General features: G+C 38.8%; 1 protein-coding gene across 1 annotated transcript; it reads left to right on the forward strand.

Moving 5' to 3' along the window:
- The first annotated feature begins 1,524 nt into the window (after positions 1 to 1,524).
- Positions 1,525 to 20,443, forward strand: apol1 (apolipoprotein L, 1). The gene is given in 28 exon segments (XM_044220737.1): positions 1,525 to 1,610; positions 1,700 to 1,865; positions 2,033 to 2,080; positions 4,264 to 4,335; positions 4,592 to 4,657; positions 4,746 to 4,814; positions 5,020 to 5,082; positions 6,459 to 6,530; positions 6,630 to 6,698; positions 7,060 to 7,122; positions 7,274 to 7,324; positions 7,445 to 7,519; positions 7,948 to 8,016; positions 8,143 to 8,193; positions 8,286 to 8,351; positions 10,206 to 10,265; positions 10,499 to 10,576; positions 10,670 to 10,747; positions 11,028 to 11,108; positions 11,238 to 11,291; positions 12,611 to 12,697; positions 13,601 to 13,657; positions 14,136 to 14,189; positions 14,915 to 14,992; positions 15,114 to 15,153; positions 15,823 to 15,874; positions 16,442 to 17,354; positions 17,356 to 20,443. Coding segments are annotated over 27 exon segments (2,619 nt in total). The 5' UTR covers positions 1,525 to 1,610; positions 1,700 to 1,862; the 3' UTR covers positions 17,506 to 20,443.
- The last annotated feature ends 314 nt before the right edge of the window (positions 20,444 to 20,757 follow it).

Genomic DNA, 20,757 nt, shown 5'->3' on the forward strand with positions numbered 1-20,757 from the left:
AAAATATTTACAAATGTTCAGCGTCAACACACCATTGACTGCATAGATCAGCCAGTTTAACCTAGGACTTGATCAATGAATTATGTATCTGATGGGGCAATAAATAAATCCATAAAAGCTTAACGATAAAAGTGAGTTTTCAAGAGCGACTTAAAAGAAGAAAAGATTAGATAATTGTTATTTGAGGACAATAATTACAAATTTGAAGGAACAATTTATCAAACGTTTCCCTCAAGAGCTGTGTCTGAAATCACTCCCTTGTTCACTCATTCACTACCCCCACTTTACTACTTTACTAAACTGTAAAGTAAATTGAGATTTCGGGCACTTATTAATCATCATTTTGTGTCATCAGTGACAAGTGTAGAGTTGCACAACAGTCATTTTGCCATGTATAAAATGCCACATATTGCATTGTGGGATTGTTATCAACAAATAGTGTACTGCCATGGACACCACTTTTTCAGTCCATGTGGGAATAATTGAGGGCACACATTATAAAGTGCATCAATTTCATCTTAAGTACACTTAAATAAAAAACAGAGGGTAAATGTAGCGCTATATATAGTTAATAGGGTGTAATTTCAGACACATAAGATGTCTTTTGGAGCCTCCGGGCGTCATGTGACCTGCGGTTTTGACTTTGGCCACTATGCCAAAACAGTAGCTGTGTCGTAAATCCAAACTACATACTAATTCTATGTAGTATGTACTACATAATTGTCATAGTATACTGTTTTTGCAGGTAGCATACAAAAATATCAACATATGTTAACATTTTATAGCCAACTAACAAGATATGATAGCCTCCATGTGTCGTCGGTCGTCGTTTTTTTTTTTGAGCTGTTTCACCACCACCAGCTTTTCTCAGCAGCTCCTCCATTTATTTCCTTTGGGCATTGTATTGTGGAAGAATAAGCAGCATACTCAAAAATAATTATTATTACAGGTAGATAGAAATAGCCATACTGCTACAAACAAGGACAACAAAGCTGAACAAAGACGTGAAAGTGAAAAAAGGTGAAAAAAAATTGGTGTGTATATAAAAAGTACATTGAAAATTGTTATTGGCCAACTGTACATTGTATACATATCATCAATCCATTTTCTACCGCTTGGTCATTGAGAGCAATTTAAAAACGTGATATATGCAGGGCGAACACAGACACAGACAAGGACAGACAATAAAGCTGATTCTGATTCTGAAATATAAATAAAATGCATGCAACAATGACCAACAAGAGAGATTGTGTGATGTTGGTCCGGTCCGGGAATCGAACCCACGAACCCACGATCTCCTTATTGGGAGGCAGGATGTCTATATACCAACAACATACAATCAGTCAGTGTTTCTGAGTATTTAGTATACATACTGTCTGGTTTTACTATACTTTATTTTGTCTCTTTTCCAGTGTAAACACTGTATGGAATTGGGATTTAGTGGTGTTTTTATAGCCTCGGGGCAGTCGAAAGTAGGGGTTTCCGAGCAGCACGTGAACGCAGCATCAGGCTGATCTCAAGCTCCCAGGTGAGACGCACACACCCTCTCCTGGAGGACAACACACAGGTAAAAGAAAAAAAGAAATCTGGATTCATATCAGAAGAACAGAGTGAGTGCCTGCATAATTAAACCCACACAAGTCACAAGGATCGGTGGGAACTCCCAGCCTGTTTTTGTTTTTTTTGTTTTTTTTCCCAGGGAGGATCTTTTACTTCACAGTGACAACAGCCGACAGTATCAAGACGGGGAAGGTAGAACACAAACTCTTTCTGAGGACTGAAACATTTCGACAAATGTTTACAAACGTCGGTTAACCAACGGAATAACTAAATACTAAACAAGGGCAGACGTAGAGTTGCTAATGGTGAGTTAACTCTCAAAAACTAGCAAACGGTCGTGTTCAAACACGTCTCAACGTAGCTTGTCCTCGAGACAGACTTTTTCCATTTACGTTAGTTGTTGAAAATGTCCGTTAATGTGTGTTTCAATAACCGTTAATGGCGCTGGAAATGTAACGTTACTGTTTGACAGGATCGATACGATGACCTGGATTTGGAGTGTGATGGAGGAGGAGTAGCTGTGAGTAGATATTTTTTATTTTTTTTGTCAGTGTTTTTAATGTAACTTTAGTAACTTTAGTGTTTTCAGGTTTGCAGAGTTGGATTTATAAGTGTGTCTTTGCTAAAGTCAGTTAACAGCCATGTTGTTACTAGAGTTTACCGACATGACCTCAATCTGTGAACTCTCAAAATACAAATACACAGAGCAGTCCATAAGTATGTGGACGCTGACATGTTTTGTGTTGTGCTGGCTCTTTTCTCCAGCACAATGGACTTGACATTAAACAATGACTATGAGAGTAAAATGCTGACCTTCAGCTGTAATTTGAGTGTACAGTTTAGAAACTGTAGCCTTGTCATGGCTGGATGCCCCCCGATTTGCTATGAAGCAGTTAATATAGTTAATTAACCACAGCACAAAACTGTAATAGTGAAGGTCAAGTTTCAGGATTTAAAGAATAAGGCTGGTGTCAACAAATCAGTCCCAAGCCAATGGTTCCTACTGAAGACCAAAATCTTTAAAAACAGGTTACAAATATATAATTTCATTTTTAAAATAGGCTCAGTAAAGGCTTAATAGGCTTAGTAAAAAAGTAAATAGGCTTAAACAGGAGTAAATACTTCATTTGTTGCGGACTATCTACTGATTCACTTGGTACTCTGGTGAGTATTTCCAGCATACACTGCCCTGTGTGTGTGTTGAGTATTGAGTTCTGGTCCTACTGTGCTGTTACGAAATGCTACTATGTATAGAAAAGGGTATATGTCCTACACCAGGGCTACTCTATTACAAATTCAATTGGACCACATTTTAAAACCAGGAAATGTAGATGGGCCAGACATTTCAAGCAACTTATTTAAAACTTTTCTTAGCTTTTGATAATGACAAATTTTAAACAAATGAAAATTAATGTAGTTCATTTTGTCATGTCAGATTTATGTATGCTGGGCCACTTGGAGGTTGCTTCTGGGCCGGATGTGGCCCGCGGGCCTCCAATTGAATAGGCCAGTCCTACCCTGGTCATTTAAAAAATGATGTAACTCCCCCCTGAAGAACTTAAAGCTTATAGTCAGCTCTCTAATTTATGTCATTGTTCATTTTAAATGTTGGCGTGCAGAGCCAAAACATTGAAAAGTGTGTCAATGTTGCATTACCAAAGACTTATAAAAGTCTTACAAAGTCTTATATGCGTATATGGTCAGGGAAAAGATAACACACGGGAACTTTAGTTTGTTAAGATATAACTTGTGTTTGTGGTAACACTTTATATCACGTGTCCAAATTTCCTTGGAAGTTTTCTGGAAAACTATGTAATTTGGTACTTTTTAAAGGGCAGTAACAGGAAAGACAGTTATTTGATTTGAGTTAGTTATGTTGAGTTTATAAGCAGATGTTGATTTCCAGAAGAATGTCCTTGAAAGAACTGCTCCATTTTAACCCATGTGAATATTAATGAATTATTATTATTATGGGGAACTTAATTCCTCATATATGTTGAATTGTATGTAAACCAAGTATACATTTTTGCATGTACACTCTTTTAGTCATGCTGTGCACTGACTGAAAAACTCTCTAAAGTTATGCTAGCAATAGTTAGACTTATTTAATTGAATGTGTAATTAACAATCTCCATTTTTCCTATAAGAGAAATAGGAAAAATGGAGAGCCAACAGTTTACTGTGGTTTCCCTGATTTCTATCCAGTGTATTGGTAATGTAATTCCCTAGTGACTCCTTTTATGTGATTCTTAAACAGGCAAATCAGTAATATGATTCATTTCCCCAGAGCTAGAAACATAACAATCACTGTAAATTTACTGTCATCAAGGTTTCAAGTCCAGACATGAAACCAGCTTCAAGTCCAGACTTGAAGTCTGTACGGTGAAGCTAGACTGTGAGATGTGAACCAGTAAATGCATCCTTTCATCCATAAAGGCATCAGTGAATTGTCAGTGATTCGCATTGTCTCTTCCAGTTTAGTCTCCATATGGAGCTGCTGATCAGTGAGACAGATTTATGCTGCTGACTCACTGGTCATGGCAGTGAATATTTACCCTCTGTTAGTCACTCGCGCTGAATGAGGTCGGAATGAAGAACTGATACTGTAGTAGAGATTAGCCTTGTGTTTTCGTCCGTAGTATGTTTAAGATGCATATTAGTTCCTAAACTAGTTTAATTTTCTCTTTTTCACTCCTCATTCAGCAAAAACCAGCGTTATTCGGTGGGATGTTCAAAAGATCCTTCAAGTCTGCAGAGCCATCTGTCCAAGCACAGGTGATGTTGTAGTATTAACGTCCTTTCATTTAAATCTAGAACTTAACATTAAATGTATTATATAAGCTAATACACTGATAAAATCTTGCTTTTCATGAAAAACTCACTGTTGAATATTAATCACTGATGTTAAATATATTAAATATTAATATGTAAGATGTTTACCCGTACTTTGTTGACGTGTACAGCAATAAAATTACAATATGCACTATTTGATTCTGCATCTGCTCACATGGACTCTGTGTTGACTTTACAGGACAGTTCATCAGCCAGCGGTGAACTTTCGAAGAGAAACGATAGCCTGACTGACAACAGCACCAAGGTGATGCTCAGGAAACATTTCTGTAAATTCTGTGGTATAAATAAGTGATTTTTTAGCATGTAGACTGACTTATTTAATAATATTTCAGGAAAAAGAAGGCGTGTTTAAAGGAATGTTTAAGAAGACGACCAAAACTGCCAAAGAGGGCCAGCCACAGGTTTGTCATGGCCTTCTTTGAACTTCGTGTGCTGTACATCTTGTTGCTTATTCTTTTTAATTTTACTGATATTTAACTAGAACTGAAATGATTATTCGATTAATCAATTAGTTGATCAACAAAAGATTAGTGAACTATTTGACAGGTAAAATGTGGTGTTGTGTTATTTCAGTAAGAAGCTGACAGATAATCTTGTGTGTTTTAGGATCTTTTGGACAACAAACTCACAGCCAGTAACGACAGTCTGTCTGAAAACATCGCAACTAAGGTGAGTCACAGCAGCCAAATCATTTTTTTTAAATGCAAAAACTTTCAAAAACACAAACAACTGGAAACAAATACAAACAAAATACAAAGTCTTGTGATGCTTCTACAAGCATTTTGTTCTTAACAGCTCTTTTTAAACATCTTTATTAATAAAACCATTGTACATCAATCAGAGATCATAGCTTGAACATAAGGCAGGACAATTACATACCAGAATAAGACTCAGAATGAATACAATAGATACAGTATAACCAAAACTACACAAAACCTAAAAACCATGATAGTAATTATAAAATATATAGAATAGAAACATAAAGAAATAAGCAAATTAATTAAATAAAATGATGTTTGACATTTGGCAGTATGAATTCCATGTTTTTAAGACTCTTTCAATGAATTCTCCATGGGAATGCTTGTTTATTTATTTATAATTTTTTATTACTTGTTTTATGTCCCAGTGTGGGTACTGTATATGATGTGAGGTTTTTGTTTGTTTCTGTGTTGTGTGAGTTCACCAAACCAGATTCCTATCAATTATGTTGAAATGGCAATAATGTATTGAATCTTGAATTTGATTTATGTATGTGAAATTTGCCCAAAAATGTAATCAAATTGGTCTCTTGGTATCTTTTTGAATGGGTTGATTCTAGTCAAAGAAAGCAATAATAATAATAATAATATCTTTATTTATATAGCACGTATCAAAACAAATTTACACAGTGCTTCACATAGCAAGCAGAGAACACATAAAACATAACATAAAAACAAATAAAACACAGCAGTAATAGAATACAAATATTAAACGAAACACAATAAATAAGAAAAACTAGAATCAGATGAAATCAGGGAAGGCGGTGCGATAAAAGTACGTTTTAAGCCTAAATTTAAAAGAAGCCACTGACTCAGCCTGTCTCTGTTAGTAAACTGTTTTCTGTGACCAAAGTCACCTAAATATCTCTTAAAATCATTCCAAAACACATCACTTCGTGTGCAACGGAAGTTGTTTTTTAGGACAAAAAGCTACTGTACCAAACACTGAGTGTTAAACATTGTTGGGTTATATCAAGTTGGTATTGAGAGATTTCGCTCTAAAAGAATATTTAGTTCTTCTTAAGTTTCGACTAGTGACATATGTTGGTGAATCTGATTTTAACCTACTGTAGGTGTGTAGACTTCGACTCAGTTTGGGAAGGGTGTGTTTTTGTTTTTGTGGGTGTTTGGAAGCGCGAGTTAAACCTGCATGCATCAGCAATTTGGAAGAAGTGCTGGTCAGTGTGTGAAGCACTAAATCCCTGCCTGTCCATCTGACAGCTGCATCTGTTCAAAATACAAAATACTTATACAAGTAACATGTATAAGTAAACTTTTTTTTCCCAGGAGACAGGAGGGATGTTCAGTGGGATGTTTAAAAAATCTCCAAAGCCATTTGGAGGAAGGACACAACCTCAGGTGAGAGTTGTGCGTCTCACTTGTCTCTCTTTTACCTGTGTTACATTATTAGGAAATGATAATAATAATCGGTAGGGGGTGTTTGTTTCTTGCATTTAGGAGGATTTTTCTGCACCCAATGAGCTCTCAGGCAGCAACGACAGTCTGTCTGTGAATATTAACACTAAGGTAAGGTGTGTGAAAGCCAGCCACCTCGATCAAACAAATGGAAAGAACAAAGTCTCTTCTCATGACATTCAGTGACTGTACCTTAATGCTGTTTATAGCATTATAGCAACAGGTAACAGGTGGCGTTTCACTTTGCAGACATTTCATTAACTTTCAGAGGCATCTTTTCCCATCTTTTCCCAGATCCGTTTAATTTCTGAACTAATAGTAACCTGCAGTCTTTTTTTTTTTTTTTTTTTCTCCAGTGCCTGCAGTCGTTAAGTACAATGGTGGACATTTCACTTTGAAATAAAACACTCGAGTGTCTTTTTTTGTCTTGGTTGTTGCATTCTGACTGTATGCTGTATCTGCCTCTGTTTAGGATGATTTGTCTGCGGATGGTGAACTCTCTGCCAGAGTTAGTCTCATAGAGAAACCTTCAAAGGTAAGAGATGAAGCTCACTGTAGGTTTGTTTTTGTTTCAAGTCCTCTTCTTGTGTCTTGGGTTCACCTGTACCTGCACTGCATCAACGCTAACAGAATTAAAAGTAGCTAAAATCAGTTTGTAACTTTAACTGCTTTGAATTCTCTGTCAGGGTGAAGTGGCAGCGAAGATCCTGAAGAATCCTTTCACCTCCTCATCTCAGGCAATTTTATCTCACACTTAATCCTGCATCATATAAAGTAATCTACCAATCAGTACATTACTCTGTTGGTCATGTTTTGAGATTAATGACATGCTGGTAATGTGTACTTTGTTGTAACAGGATAAGGAAAAGACTCAACACTCAGGAGACTCAAATGAGAATACCTCTACTACAGAGAAGCCCAAAGACAAGCAGGTGGGTTGTTAATCAAGAGTAACTCGATCTCCTCTTTAAAACAGTTTGGACTGCACAAAACATCATGGCGTGAAAATCAGCTTTCTAAAATTAGAAAGAAATGCTGTGACGTTGAGGTGAGGGTTAGGGCTATAAACTGTTTGGACAGTCTTTGTTTTATTTCAGAACGGTTTCAGTGCAATGATGAAGAGCGTGTTCCACACTGACAAACAGGTGACAGGTGGCGTACTGTACTCTTGACATTTGCTGCATGTCATCAGTTCATTTTTCTCATCATACTCCCTGAAACTAAATAGTATCTCTAGCAGAAAAGCCTAAAATTATTTAAAAAAATTATGAAGTAATCCACAGATGATGAAAAGCTAGTTATACTGCTACTAGTACTACTATTGTTTATATTTTATGATAAATATTGGCTCCATCTGCAGGAGAAGAACACTGACTCTGACTGTGAGGAAACATTGGACAATGGAGAGGGCCAGGCCAGTCACAAACAGGTTTGTAAGGTTTTTGAATGTTCCTTTTCTTTAAGCTTTTGTCTCTTGGTTTCAATCAGCAATTTAATATCTGTATGCTTTTCTTATTTTATGTTTTTTTCTCTTTTTGTTTTGTTTCATATTTAGAGTAAACCTCCTGGGGCAATGACAAAGCTGAATCCATTTCGATCTGCAAAAGTAAGGAGGGTTTAGATTGTAATCTTTTGATAGTTAACTGTACAGCCTCATTTATGTGTTTTCATAAAATGATTTCTGTCTTCTCTCTGCAGTATGAGAAGCAGGCAGGTGATGAGGATCCACCTGCGAGCAGCGAGAAGTCATCAGGCAACAAACAGGTGTTTTGATCTTTACTTGTTCCTGTTTCATTGTGTTATTTTGGAAGTTTGACATCACATTTTTGACATTTAACTGGTTATTTTTATTCAGCAGACACTAGTCTCATTGAAGGGTAGAAGAGTGTGTAAAGTTTGTTGTGAAAAGTCATTAGTCAAAGGTTTAAGTTTTTGAGAAGCATTTTACCCACAGGCTGCAGTCCAGCTTAATTTATTGAGATTGTGATACCTACCCAACAACCTCTAGGCCACCAAGGTGCCCCAGACAAGATGAAACTGTTGCTCATAAAACTAAATTACATCAGTAGGGAAGCTAGAAAACATGGTAGTCTGACTAGTTTATTACAGTGTGATGGTGTATTATAGCGTTGTTTGCAATGTGCATGCATGGTCTCTCTCCTTAAAATGTCTTGTCAGTAGTCACGGGAGTGGAGACAGGAACAGGTTTAGGGAGTCAAAGTACAGGTTTAGCATGACGGTGAGAGAAGCTAAACAACTGTACTCAGAGAGAATACAACACCAGTTCTCAGCCAACGACTCTGCTTCTGTCTGGAGGGGGCTCAGACAGATCTACAAACCTGTGGCCTAAAGCCATTACAGACCCACTCCTGGACCCCCTGCAGTTCGCCTAAAGAGCCTACAGGTCTGTAGACGATACAGTAAACATGGCCCTCCACTTCATCCTCCAGCACCTGGACTCCTCAGGAACCTACGCCAGGATCCTGTTTGTGGATTTCAGCTCCGCCTCCATCCCGGCTATATTACAGGACAAGTTCTGAGTGTGCCTGACTCCACCTGCAGGTGGATCACAGACTACATGTTCGACCGGAGGCAGAATGTGTGGCTGGGGAAACATGTCTCTGACTCCCGGACCATCAACACTGGTTCCACACTGTTCTTTCCCCTCAGCTCTTCTCCCTGTACAACCAAAAGCTGCACCTCTAGTCAGCAGTCCGTCAAGCTCCTGAAGTTTGCTGATGACACCACCCTCACTGGGCTCATCTCTGATGGGGATGAGTCCGCTTACAGGTCAGAGATTGATCACCTAGTGACTTGGTGCAGGCAGAACAACCTGGAGCTCAACGCTCTAAAGACAGTGGAGATGGTTGTGGATTTCAGAATGAAATCACCCCGTGTGACTACTCAGTCGACACTGTGGAGTCCTTCCATTTCCTGGGCACCATCATCATACAGGACCTCAAGGACCTCACCAAGTAAGCCCAGCAGAGGATGTACTTCCTGCGGTAGCTGAAGAAATGATGGTGTACTTCTACACCGCCATCATTGAGTCCATCCTACAAGGACTGACTGCAGTGTATCATTCGCTCTGCCAAGAAAGTGATGATCATGATGTTTAAGGCGACAGGAAGTCACTGTAGTAGTGATGGGACTGTGATAATGGTGATGTTGGTGATGTTTGTAGGGAGTTATGGTTCATTTTAGCGAGTAGTAATGATGTGCTGCACATTTATAGGACCATACCAGTGATTTTGCATGTTATACCCTATTTACTACAGATCACACATACTTTACATCAAAACTAACCGTTTTACAAACAATGCTTTCCTACCGCTCTAGGCAACCATTGTTATCCATTTATTTTTGTACAATATGAAATTCAATAACTCTTTGCAATTTTGGTAAAAATTAATACAGGCTTGATGTCCACTGTGATGAATAACACAACCCAGACAAGTTTCAAGAGTCTGCCATTTGATTTTTATTCCATACAAAAGTGTACAATACACCATTTGTAGTTAAACTTGCAAAAAATACTGGTATGATCCTTTAATCGCTGCACAAGTAATCTGATGGTCGCTACAGTTTAATAGCTAATATTTAATGTTCTTTGTTCAGAAAGACACTGAAGAGATGCTCAAGGAGAACGAGAAACAAGTGGAAGAGAAGGTGAAAGCGGTCAGTCTATTTTTTGCCTCACTCATGACTCATCAGTGACCACACACACACACACAGCTGTGTGATCAACTTCTGTCAAAAATACCCTCCCTCCTCACGCTCCTCCTCTTCCGTACCTCCACCACATCCTTCTCATCCCCTAACTTCCCTTTAAATCCTGCCTGCTCGTTGTCGAACCGCCATGCCCTGCTGCTCCACCACACTGTGTGACTCTGTGTGTGTGTCCTTGTCAGGTCAAAAGCAACATGATCCAGCGAGAGAGGAAGGAAAGAAATGAAATGCCACCGGTCCCACCCAGACCAACTGAAGAGGTTCGCAAGCAGTTGAACAGAACTGCTCAGTAACATGCGGTCCAAGTGAGACCATTCTGACTTCTGCTCTGTCTGTTATATTGTGTTGTTAAGGCTGTGATTTCGCCACAGGAGATGAAGGGGATATCCACATACGACAAAGTAAAACCAAGAGGAACTGAGTATAATCAGGTACAGTTTGCACTTCTTAGATTTACTAAATGATGTGTGGGTTGTCTGTATATTTCTGCTTCCACAGAAGTTCCACAGGTTAAATCAGTTAACTATTTTCTAATTTTATTTTTCAAATACATATATGGATAAATGATCAAATATAACAAGCAGAAAGCATGAAACTTACATACTATGCTTTTAAATGTCATGCTTTGTACACATGGAAGTAGCACTAAGGTGTCACTCTCAGATATTGGGTATCTGTTTTGAAAAAAAGTATTTATTTCGTCCTCTGCAGGATTACAAGGACATGATCTCCAGAGAGAAAAAAGCAAAACCTGCAGAAACTCCTGTTGTTCCTGCCAGACCGTCAGAGGAGGTAGTTTAAGCCTTCAGTGTTTAGTGAATAATGGCTGTTTGTGTCAGTTTGGAGCCAATGTGTATCACTGTGTATCTATGCTGGTTTATCAGTTCTGTGGTTAAGCAAACTGCTCTGGTTTAATTTCAGGAGCTGAATAGAGCAGCGAGACGTGGTCTGCAAAAGCAGAAGAGCCACCATCAGGTACTCACATGTACACACAGTGCAAGGGTTAGACAGATTTGCTGATATTTTGGACCAGTATTGGCTGTTTATCAGCAATTGGCTATAAGAGAGGTTTCTTCCTAACCACAGCTACAAAAAAAGATAAAACTTAAAGTCCCCTTCAGTCAGAAATGTGCTTTACCTATTGTTACTTGACTTGGATGTTCTCTGTGCAGAATGATGAATGTGCAAAGTTTGACACTACATTGATTTGCAGAAGGGGGAATGTTTCTCTGCGCTCACCTTAAATCTAGGTTTAACACGTGTACGTACCAGCAGGATTTTGTGACATCACAACAACACGCCAATTATGGTTCAAAATGCAACTTACACAAGTTTGATGTGGAAATTTGAAACCTCTAGTGCACATACACTGAGAATGAACTTTTCAATGACATAGGAGACATCTTGTGTCTCTGACATGGAAAAGCCATATCAGAGACACAAGTTATTATTCCAAATATTTTTTGTGTCTTAAAGGTGGGGTATGTGATTCTGGAGAAATCCAGTACCATGACAAATACCATGATATAGAGCGAACAACAACACAGCAAGTAATATAACTAACGTAAGTTAGGTTGTGGGTTAGTAAACTGTCGCTACAGTTGCTGCTGCGAAGCTAACAGCCAGAGAGGACGAGATGTTTCCCAGCCAGACAGCGATACTCACAACTCTCCTGTTACTATAGCAAACATCACAACAACAGCATAGCTTTGGCAAACTAGAAAATAAGCTGAATGTCCGTGGGCAAGTAATTTAACGTCACCTGACACACAAATCATGGCTGGAATAGTGCTGTGTGGCTCGGTTTACAGAGCCAGGGCTGTGTACAAACACCAGAAGTTTTTTCAGCTCCCACACTGAACAGACAGCTAGTGGACCCTATGGAGATATTCGCTGAACTTGACAAAAAGACGTGTATTGGACTAGAATCGCATACCCCACCTTTAAAACTTGTCTGGAGGGGGTCTAAAAAACATCCCTATCATTTGAAAGCTGTTTCAAGCTATTTCCACCTTAAACAAAATACAGTTCTGAGGAACCCTGAGGAACACATAAAACGTGTCAAATTTGTTGATTTGAATTTTGGCATAAAACATTGTCTGTTAACAGCCTAAATACAATAATATCAGCATTTGCTTTTACAAACCTTTATCAGTCAAACTATACACACTCAATACATACACTCAAAAACACAGGAACACATTCCAACACTTACCAGTGCACACATGTAGAAAACACTTTGCTGAAACATACTGTAAGTTTAATTCAAATCTAATTAGTTTAATTTGCCACAGAGCCAATCCGATGATGAAAGCCTAAAAAAAGATGAATCTGCTGAAGCCAAAGAGGGAGGCGAGGCGAACTCTCCAGAAAGCAAAACAGTAAGTTTACTGTATCTCTTAATCATTGTCAGTAAAACTGTATTCTTCACTAATCCTCAACATTAGTCTTAAGCTCGGGAAATGGATTGGTACACACAGTGACTGGTGTCAGAGCAAGTAAAATGCCATGTCAGGCAAGTAAATCTAGCAACTCAAAAAGAATTAAACACATATATATATATATATAAACACGTATTTTTCTGGAGCTGATGAAGAAAGTAGCTATCTCTGTTGAGAGATGCGCATACCGATAGGGCACTCGCAAGTAGGGATGGCTACTGAAACCTGATATTAAACGGGCCCCGGGGTTAATTCATTAAAGACTGTAGTATTACCACGCTCACTGCAGCCTCTCCTTCTGTCTGTGTCTTGTTTGTTATTTGTATATTTATATAACCTCTAATAAATCAAACAATTTGTATAGGGGCAAGTAAAAATTGACTTTGGGCAAGTGGATTTCTGATCATTTGCCCAGAAAAACCTCAATGTTGAACCCTGGGTGTAGAGACTGATTAACCTATGTAGTGTGTAGGTATTTGAGACTTTTTGTCAGTGTCTAAATTGACTGTGTGGTATGAACCCACATTTGCTGCTACCCGGGTTTGTGTACTAAGTTTTTGAAAATAGACATAAATAGACATGGGTGCTTTAATTTATATATTTTGTGCAAGAATAGAAATTAAAGTTTTGATATTTTTTTTTAGTTAAAGTAACATCACTGTAACATAGTCAAGCCTCTCTCTCTTTTTAATTGTTGTCTGTGAGCTTCTGTAAAGCCTGCTAGTTCTCATTATACAAATTGGCCCCGGAAAGTCCTTGAGAAGTCCTTGAATGAAATGTAGTTCTCTTGCAGCAGCTTCTTATGTCACCTAACACACTGTCACTGTGCCATTGTCTTTACAGACCATGGTGAAGAAACACAAGCACCGTAATCCGTTCATGCCACAAGCTGCAGCCAAGGTATTTTCTTGATTTTGTACTTCGAGTAGGGTAAATACAGTCATGGAGACATTTATTCTCTTTGCACCTACCTCAGTTGGTTATATATACTATACCTAATTCATTACCTCCTCAATTTTTTTGACACAGCCTACACAATGAGCACCAGTTGTGTTTTTCCACTAGACTTATTTAGTCTACCTTTATGAGGAAACCACTGAGCTGGTTACCTAGCTGCTGGTGTGAAGATCAGGGAAGATAAAAGAATAATAAAAGAAGATAAAAATACATTATTTTGCCATTAATATTATATAATAGTTAATTTTTTGCTTTGTAACAAATTTTTAATTTGTTCCAATAAGATCACTTGTTTTTACCTCCAGAACAGCTCTGCCTTTGAGTAATTGTATGGGAATTGGGAACCAATATCAGCCCAAAGCAAAATGTTATATTGATATTACAAATGCTTCATCTGCGTGTTTGTGTTTGTTGGTTGCAGGGCAAAGTTATACAGAGGCAAGCACAGGGCGGAGCTGCAGGCAACACAGACGAGGTAGAGAAAATAAAACACTCATCAGTCTTTGTTTCTCTAAATGAGACAGAAAATTGTATTTGATGTTGCTTCTCTTTCTTTCTCTCCCTCAGTCACATTACATATAAAGCAACTTTTAGCCTTTTCCCACCCAGTCTGTGCCACTGTATTTATCCACCAGACTGACATGTTGTAGTCTTACTCATTGGGGTTCAGGATTACAAAAGCAGTTTCATTTACCCAACATGTCCCTGAAAACAGCCTCTTTCTTTTGTTTGTCTCCAGGGAGTCCACTTAGCTCACGAAAATTATAGCCAACATGTGTTTTGTTGTTTTTTTTCCCCCTCCACTCTCGACATGAAACCCACTCCCACACCTGCACACCACCACATGGTGTTTGTGCATGCCGATGAGATTAGGTTGCATTGTGCCCAGTTTATCTGCTTCCTTTTTCAACATCTTCATGGAAGATTTTGGCCCTTTTCACTTCTGCAAAAACAGCAGCACAGTCAGAATCCCTTTTATCATCACTTCCACTCTTGATCTGAGCATATACAGTATAAAAAGTGAAACTGAGGAACACTTGAAGTTGAATTCTTGCTCTTTGTTTATGTTTCTCAATCTTTTTGTCTCCCTGACATACACCTCATCTACACTGTAGACCCAGACCCTTTGTCTTTACAAAAGAAAAAAAAATCTTGGTATTGATATATGATTTTTAAGCAATATTATTTCTGTTGTTTCAGAATGAAGGTGGAAACAGGTCCTTGTTTGACAAGCTGGAAGACTTCCGAATTGACCCAGCACAGCCTGAAGACAGACAGGTTGATTTCTGAAGCAAAATATGTCACCATAGCAACATTTCAATATAAACTGATGCCTCATTATTAACCGTTTGGATAGCAACCATAAACAAACCCATACAAATCTAATGGTGTCTTTCAGGATGTGGAAAATCTTATGGAGTGGTGGAACACAGTGGAGTGTAAGTTACAAATAAAATGTTTTTTACTTTGTTTGTCTTTCTTTGTGCTTTCTTCTGAAAGTGGAGGGCCAAATTTTTAATTTCTTCTTGAACCAGTATATGACCAAAAAGTATGTGGACATCCTTGTTTACATACTTTACTGTGCTGTTTTTCATGTTTTGGGCCCCTTAGTACCAATTAAAGGAAATCTTGATGCTGCATAGACAATAGGGTTCTTCCAACTTTTTTGGCAACAGTTTGGGGAAGACCCTTTCCTGTTTTAGCATGACATCGCCCCATGCACAAAGCCAGGTCCACAAAGAAAAGGTTTTCCGGGTTTAGTGTGGAGGAACTTGACTGGCCTGCACAGAGCCCTGACCTCAACCCCATCCAACACCTTTGGGATGAACTGGAATGCAGACTGCAAGCCAGGCTTTATCATCCCAACATCATTGTTGGAATGCTCTAATGCTCTTGTGGCCAAATGGGAACTAATCCCTGCAGCCAGGTTCCAAAATATGGTGGAAAGTCTGAAAACAGACGAGTGGTAGCAGCAGATTAAAACCCATGCTTTTGGAACAAGAAGTTCTGGATGTTTTGGTGTCCACCTACTTTTGGCCATGTAATGTTTTATAATTTAACATTATGAGAATGCTAAATGTCATTCTTTCTTACTTTTACTTCCTCAGCTTGGGAAGACACGCCTCAAGATGATGAGATGACAGAAAAACAAGAAGCCAAGTGAGTGAAGGCTCAAATAGGCGTTAATATAATATTTAATTGCCTTGTGTCTTTGGTTTCTTAAAGGGTCTGTTCACCACATGGTTTATGTGTCATTATGTTTATGTGCCGAAGTTTTGAGATATCCTAACCTAGATCTAAAATGTCTTCCATCACCCCAATTTGTGCTGTTCAAAACACTGAAAAATTACATTTTACAAAACTCAGACAGAAACAATGTCACAAAAACAATGCTACCATTACTCTAAGTAATCCACAGCCGTTTTCATAGGGACAATGTCTTCAGTAGAGAGTAGTTCCAAAGAAAACTGTTGACAGCAAGTGTGTGGATTATCCAGAGTAATCAGGACATTGTTTCTAGAAATACACATTGCTGTTTTTTAAATGTGATTTTCCAATGCTTTTCACAGCAGAACTTTTTTTAGGCCTATTCACCTCTATTGTATTGAAGAGGAAGCTGGATATCTCAAAACTTGGGCAAATAAAACCACTACTATCTAAATGGCTAGATACACTTTAAATAGTGACCTCTCTCTGTGTAATTACTGTATAACTTGTTCCTCTCAGGGCGTTTGCTGTGACGGCAGATAAGGTGCAGAAGGGCATCCGTGTCTTCAACAAACTGTTCTCGGAGCGAGCTGAGAGCCTCTGGCAGCACGTCATTGACCTCAACAGCATCGCCGACGGCCTGGACAAATTCAACAAGAACACAAAGATCGCTCAAATCACCGGCGGCTCCACCAGCGCTATCGGGGGCGTAACCACCATCACCGGCCTCGCTCTGGCCCCGCTCACCATGGGAGTGTCCTTGATTGTGACGGCGGTGGGATTGGGTGTTGCCACGGCAGGCGGTCTGACATCAGCTGGTGCCGGCATCTCCAACCAGGTCAACAACTCAATGGACCGCAAGAAGGTGGAGAAGATTGTGCAGGATTATCAGGAGAAGATGGTCGACCTCAACAAGTGCCTGACATTCATCAAGCAGGGTATTGAGAACCTGAAGAAATTTGACCTGATCAAGATGAAAAAAACCGCTTACAACCGTGACTTCCCTGCGCTCAATAGTAGTTTCTATGCGGATGGTGCCATGGCAGGAAAGGCGATCCTCAGCAATCTTAATGAGATCATGCGTGTGGTGCACATGGCCAATGTGGCGGGCAGCACAGCAGCCAGAGCGGTCCAGATTGCCAGCATGGCCACTGGTGTACTCACTGGACTCTTTGTAGGTATGGACATCTACTTTGTGGCCAAAGACTCCAAAGAACTCAAGAAAGGGGCCAAGTCAGAGTTCGCTGCCAAAATCAGGGAGGTGACTACGCAGCTGCATGAAGGTCTGGTGGAGCTCAACGGGATACGAGAGGAGCTGCAGTCCACCTCGCCGAAAAACAACGCAGGCAATGTTATCGCTGCTTTGGACAGTAACAAGAAAGAGAAAGATAACAAATATGACAGTTCGGATGAACATGAAATCGACCGCATTAAAAAAAGCCATTGAAAAGGACATTGAGAACCGAGAATATGACAGCAGTGCTGCCAAGTTTCACGCATTGATTGTGAGAAAGTGTTGGATAGCTTTTCACATGCTCTCAGGCCACACGTCCATTTTCTCCCGCTGCGATAAGCAAATTTAAAGGCTAATTGATAACGGCACCAAAAGAGGACAGCGTGCGGACAGACAAGAGCAGCACAGCGCAACAGCGAGTTATTCAGACCATCAGGGGGAAAGAAAGAAATATCCACAAATCTATTATATTGTAATTTACTTCAATACATGCTGCTCAGAGTAATCTCAGTCAGCGGCTTCTCTGGCAGCAGCGCACCGTCTCCCTTTCCTCTCACGCCGTGTGCTCGCAGGCAGTGAGTTACTATGGTTACAGGGACTGTCTGTCGCTCTGAAACTTTGGCGAGATTCCCAATATTAGGTTTTTAGGTTAGTATGCCTATGCAAAATCATGAATGTAATTGTACCTAAATGCTGAACTCTAGTAGGTAACATTATTTTACATTTTTGGTTAGCATTATACATTGTTGCCAACACACTCTCATCTTTCTCAAATCTATCTCACAAATCTCCCGCCAAATAAGAGGAAGCCTCAAAGCCACTCCTTCATGAAAAAATATAATATTTTTGAATATAATATATATATATAATATATTTCTTTGCACACAGGACAAAGTCTGAACTTCAGGCTTTTTTTCCAGAGCCCAAAGCACACAGTTTGTGTGGATTTAGTTGAGAAAGGCACACACACACACAAACTGCTACAAAATCAAAAAATGCCTTTCATGTATGCAGAGTTTTGCCTCACTTAGATTACATAAATGGACAGTAGATAATCCAGATTGAGGGGGTTGAGGAGTGATGACCCCGACCCCTGCGGTGGGTAATGTCGCAGAAGGCCTACTCATAAAATGCACCAACTTCACCAATACAGAATCTCACTCCAAACAAAATTGAAAACTTGGCAGCCCTGTTTGACTGAAACTTCAAAACTTAATTTATTATTAAGGTTTCAAAGAGAAGATTCAAGCATTGTCAGTTTACCAGTTCCCCTGGTACAAGTTTTTGAAAGTACCGACTCCAGCATACAGCTGCATTGTTAGTATCTACAAGGTCGTTGGTGCCAGTTTCTTCAAATGGAAAACTACAATCAGGCTTATTTTGAATGTCCAAAGAGGAGACTTTCCTCTTTATGAAATACACTGGTTTCTAAAGCTTCTGGACTTTTCTTTTAGGGATCTGACTAAACAGTATTTACACTGCTGGGAGGAACTGAGGTTTTGTGGTAGATAAAGTATCGTATCTGCTTTCCTGGCAATTGTGCCAACGTGTGAAACAGCCATGAAAATGGGATTTAAAGATTTATCTAAATCATGTAGTTGGATAGTACAGTTTTAGATTAATTAAAGAAATAGGTGCAAAGTATTTTCTAGACTTTATAATTTAGACTTTTAAGTGACGCTTAGAGTTTCATCAAAGTGTGTTGGTTCATATTGAAACATGAGGACTTTTACTGACCAGGTGTAGAGATTGTTTATACTCTTACGGACGAGTGCCTTTATTATTTATAATTCCTTAGAAATACAGTATGATGCAGTGTAGTCTGTTTCTGTATTTGGGTGTCAGGGCTGCAACAAACCCATTTCCCGACTTCCCCTGACTGTTTTGGATCTGATGCGGGATGTTGATGTTAAAATTTTACAAGTCTTGTTTGGCTTTATGATATTGGTCTCATTTTGAAGAATGACAGTAATAAGATTTGTTTTAGATCGTTTTTTACAAAGAGCCAATAAAATGACAAAATGATGGTGAAAAAGAACCCGGGTGGGGTTGCATCGGCTGTTCGTGAATCCAAGTTTGTATGTAAAGTGTTTAATAGCTAGTTTCAAACTAGTGATTCACTAAATTGGATAGTACCATTCAAACGTAAGGAATGTCCTAGCTACTTTAGTAATGTGTTAATCGGTTGTTAGGAAACATCTGTAGGGATCTGACTAATTGTCAAGTGTAAACAGGACAAGCCGTAACATAACTTCCAAAAGTAACAGTTTTAGGGGGGCAAATTACATATCTAACTTAACTGCCAATCATTTGTAAATTTATGCACTAGTTTGTTTTATTTAAGAATGCACACATGGAGAAATACATGTGATTCAGAGTTATTAGTATTTATGCAGTTTTAGGATGAGGGAGAAATTTCTGATTATGCTAACGTAACTGACATTATTTCATCATTTAGTGTAATGTTTTGGCATTTTTTTGTAATCTGTGGTAGAATGGGTTTCTTCCCAGTTTACATAATTACGAAACAGCATCAGGTCAGATATGTCAACCATATTTCATATTATCTCTAAAACTCCCCAGTCTAACCTGGACATATATTAGCAAGCTAGCATTAGCTTTGTTATTTGGTTCCGTTAGCTAGGCAGCCGTTACACCTGGGAGTTACTGGGTGTAAATATTTTGCTAGCAACTAATGACTATGTGAGAAATAGTTCTTGTGGAGCAACCTGTTTTAATTTAGTGATGTGTAAATCTCCACTTAGTAAACACTTTTAAATTTCAAGTTAGAACTTGCGAACAGCTGGTGCAACTGGCTCCATGCGAATACAGCAGGGGATGACACAAACATGTCTGAGGTGAACTTGTAGAACTGATGGGAAATAAATTACGGTATTTATTTTCTTACAAGTTTAGCCATTGGATTTTAATCATGTCTTCAGTCATATTAGATGTTTAAATGGTTTCCTGGTGTAAAATAGTCCCTTATTAGACAAGTGGAATGACACAGGACTGTATAAACCAGCCAGCCTTTTGTCATTCCCTTTTATTAAGACATTAATATTTTAAAGATTGTTATTTCAAAGTCGGTGTTTGATATGTGGTCTGTACTGTAAGCTCTGAAGATGCCCTGTGTGTTCTGTTTAAAGAACTTTATATTTCATTTTCAGTCTTGTTCTGGGTGTTGTTCATTCAATGATACCTTTATGTGCAATATATTGTATAACTCCCTAACCCTAACCCACTAAATGTAACTGTAGAATTGATAATTAAAGGTCAGAGAAGCATTTTCTGTCAATCTGTGCGTAATGCAAAGTCTGTATGCAAGCGAGCAAACACTTAATTTCCTTCTACCGACTACTGGGCACCGAGTTGGTATTTGCTCAGTTAATAACCAAGATAAATGTGTTTGTCAAAGCACCATTTACTTTCCTTCAGAAATTTCCATGACGAATGTAGATGGAAGTCTTCCAGCTGCAAAAGTCTCAGCATTTCTGTCATCCTTTATATTTTTACCATGAGAATGTATATACTAGTTTGATCTTGTATTATGAGATTAGGGTTAAATTTATGTTGAGATTACAGTCAATATTTTGTGACA

Source organism: Siniperca chuatsi, linkage group LG13, assembly GCF_020085105.1.
Source record: "Siniperca chuatsi isolate FFG_IHB_CAS linkage group LG13, ASM2008510v1, whole genome shotgun sequence".
Taxonomy (NCBI): Eukaryota; Metazoa; Chordata; class Actinopteri; order Centrarchiformes; family Sinipercidae; genus Siniperca; species Siniperca chuatsi.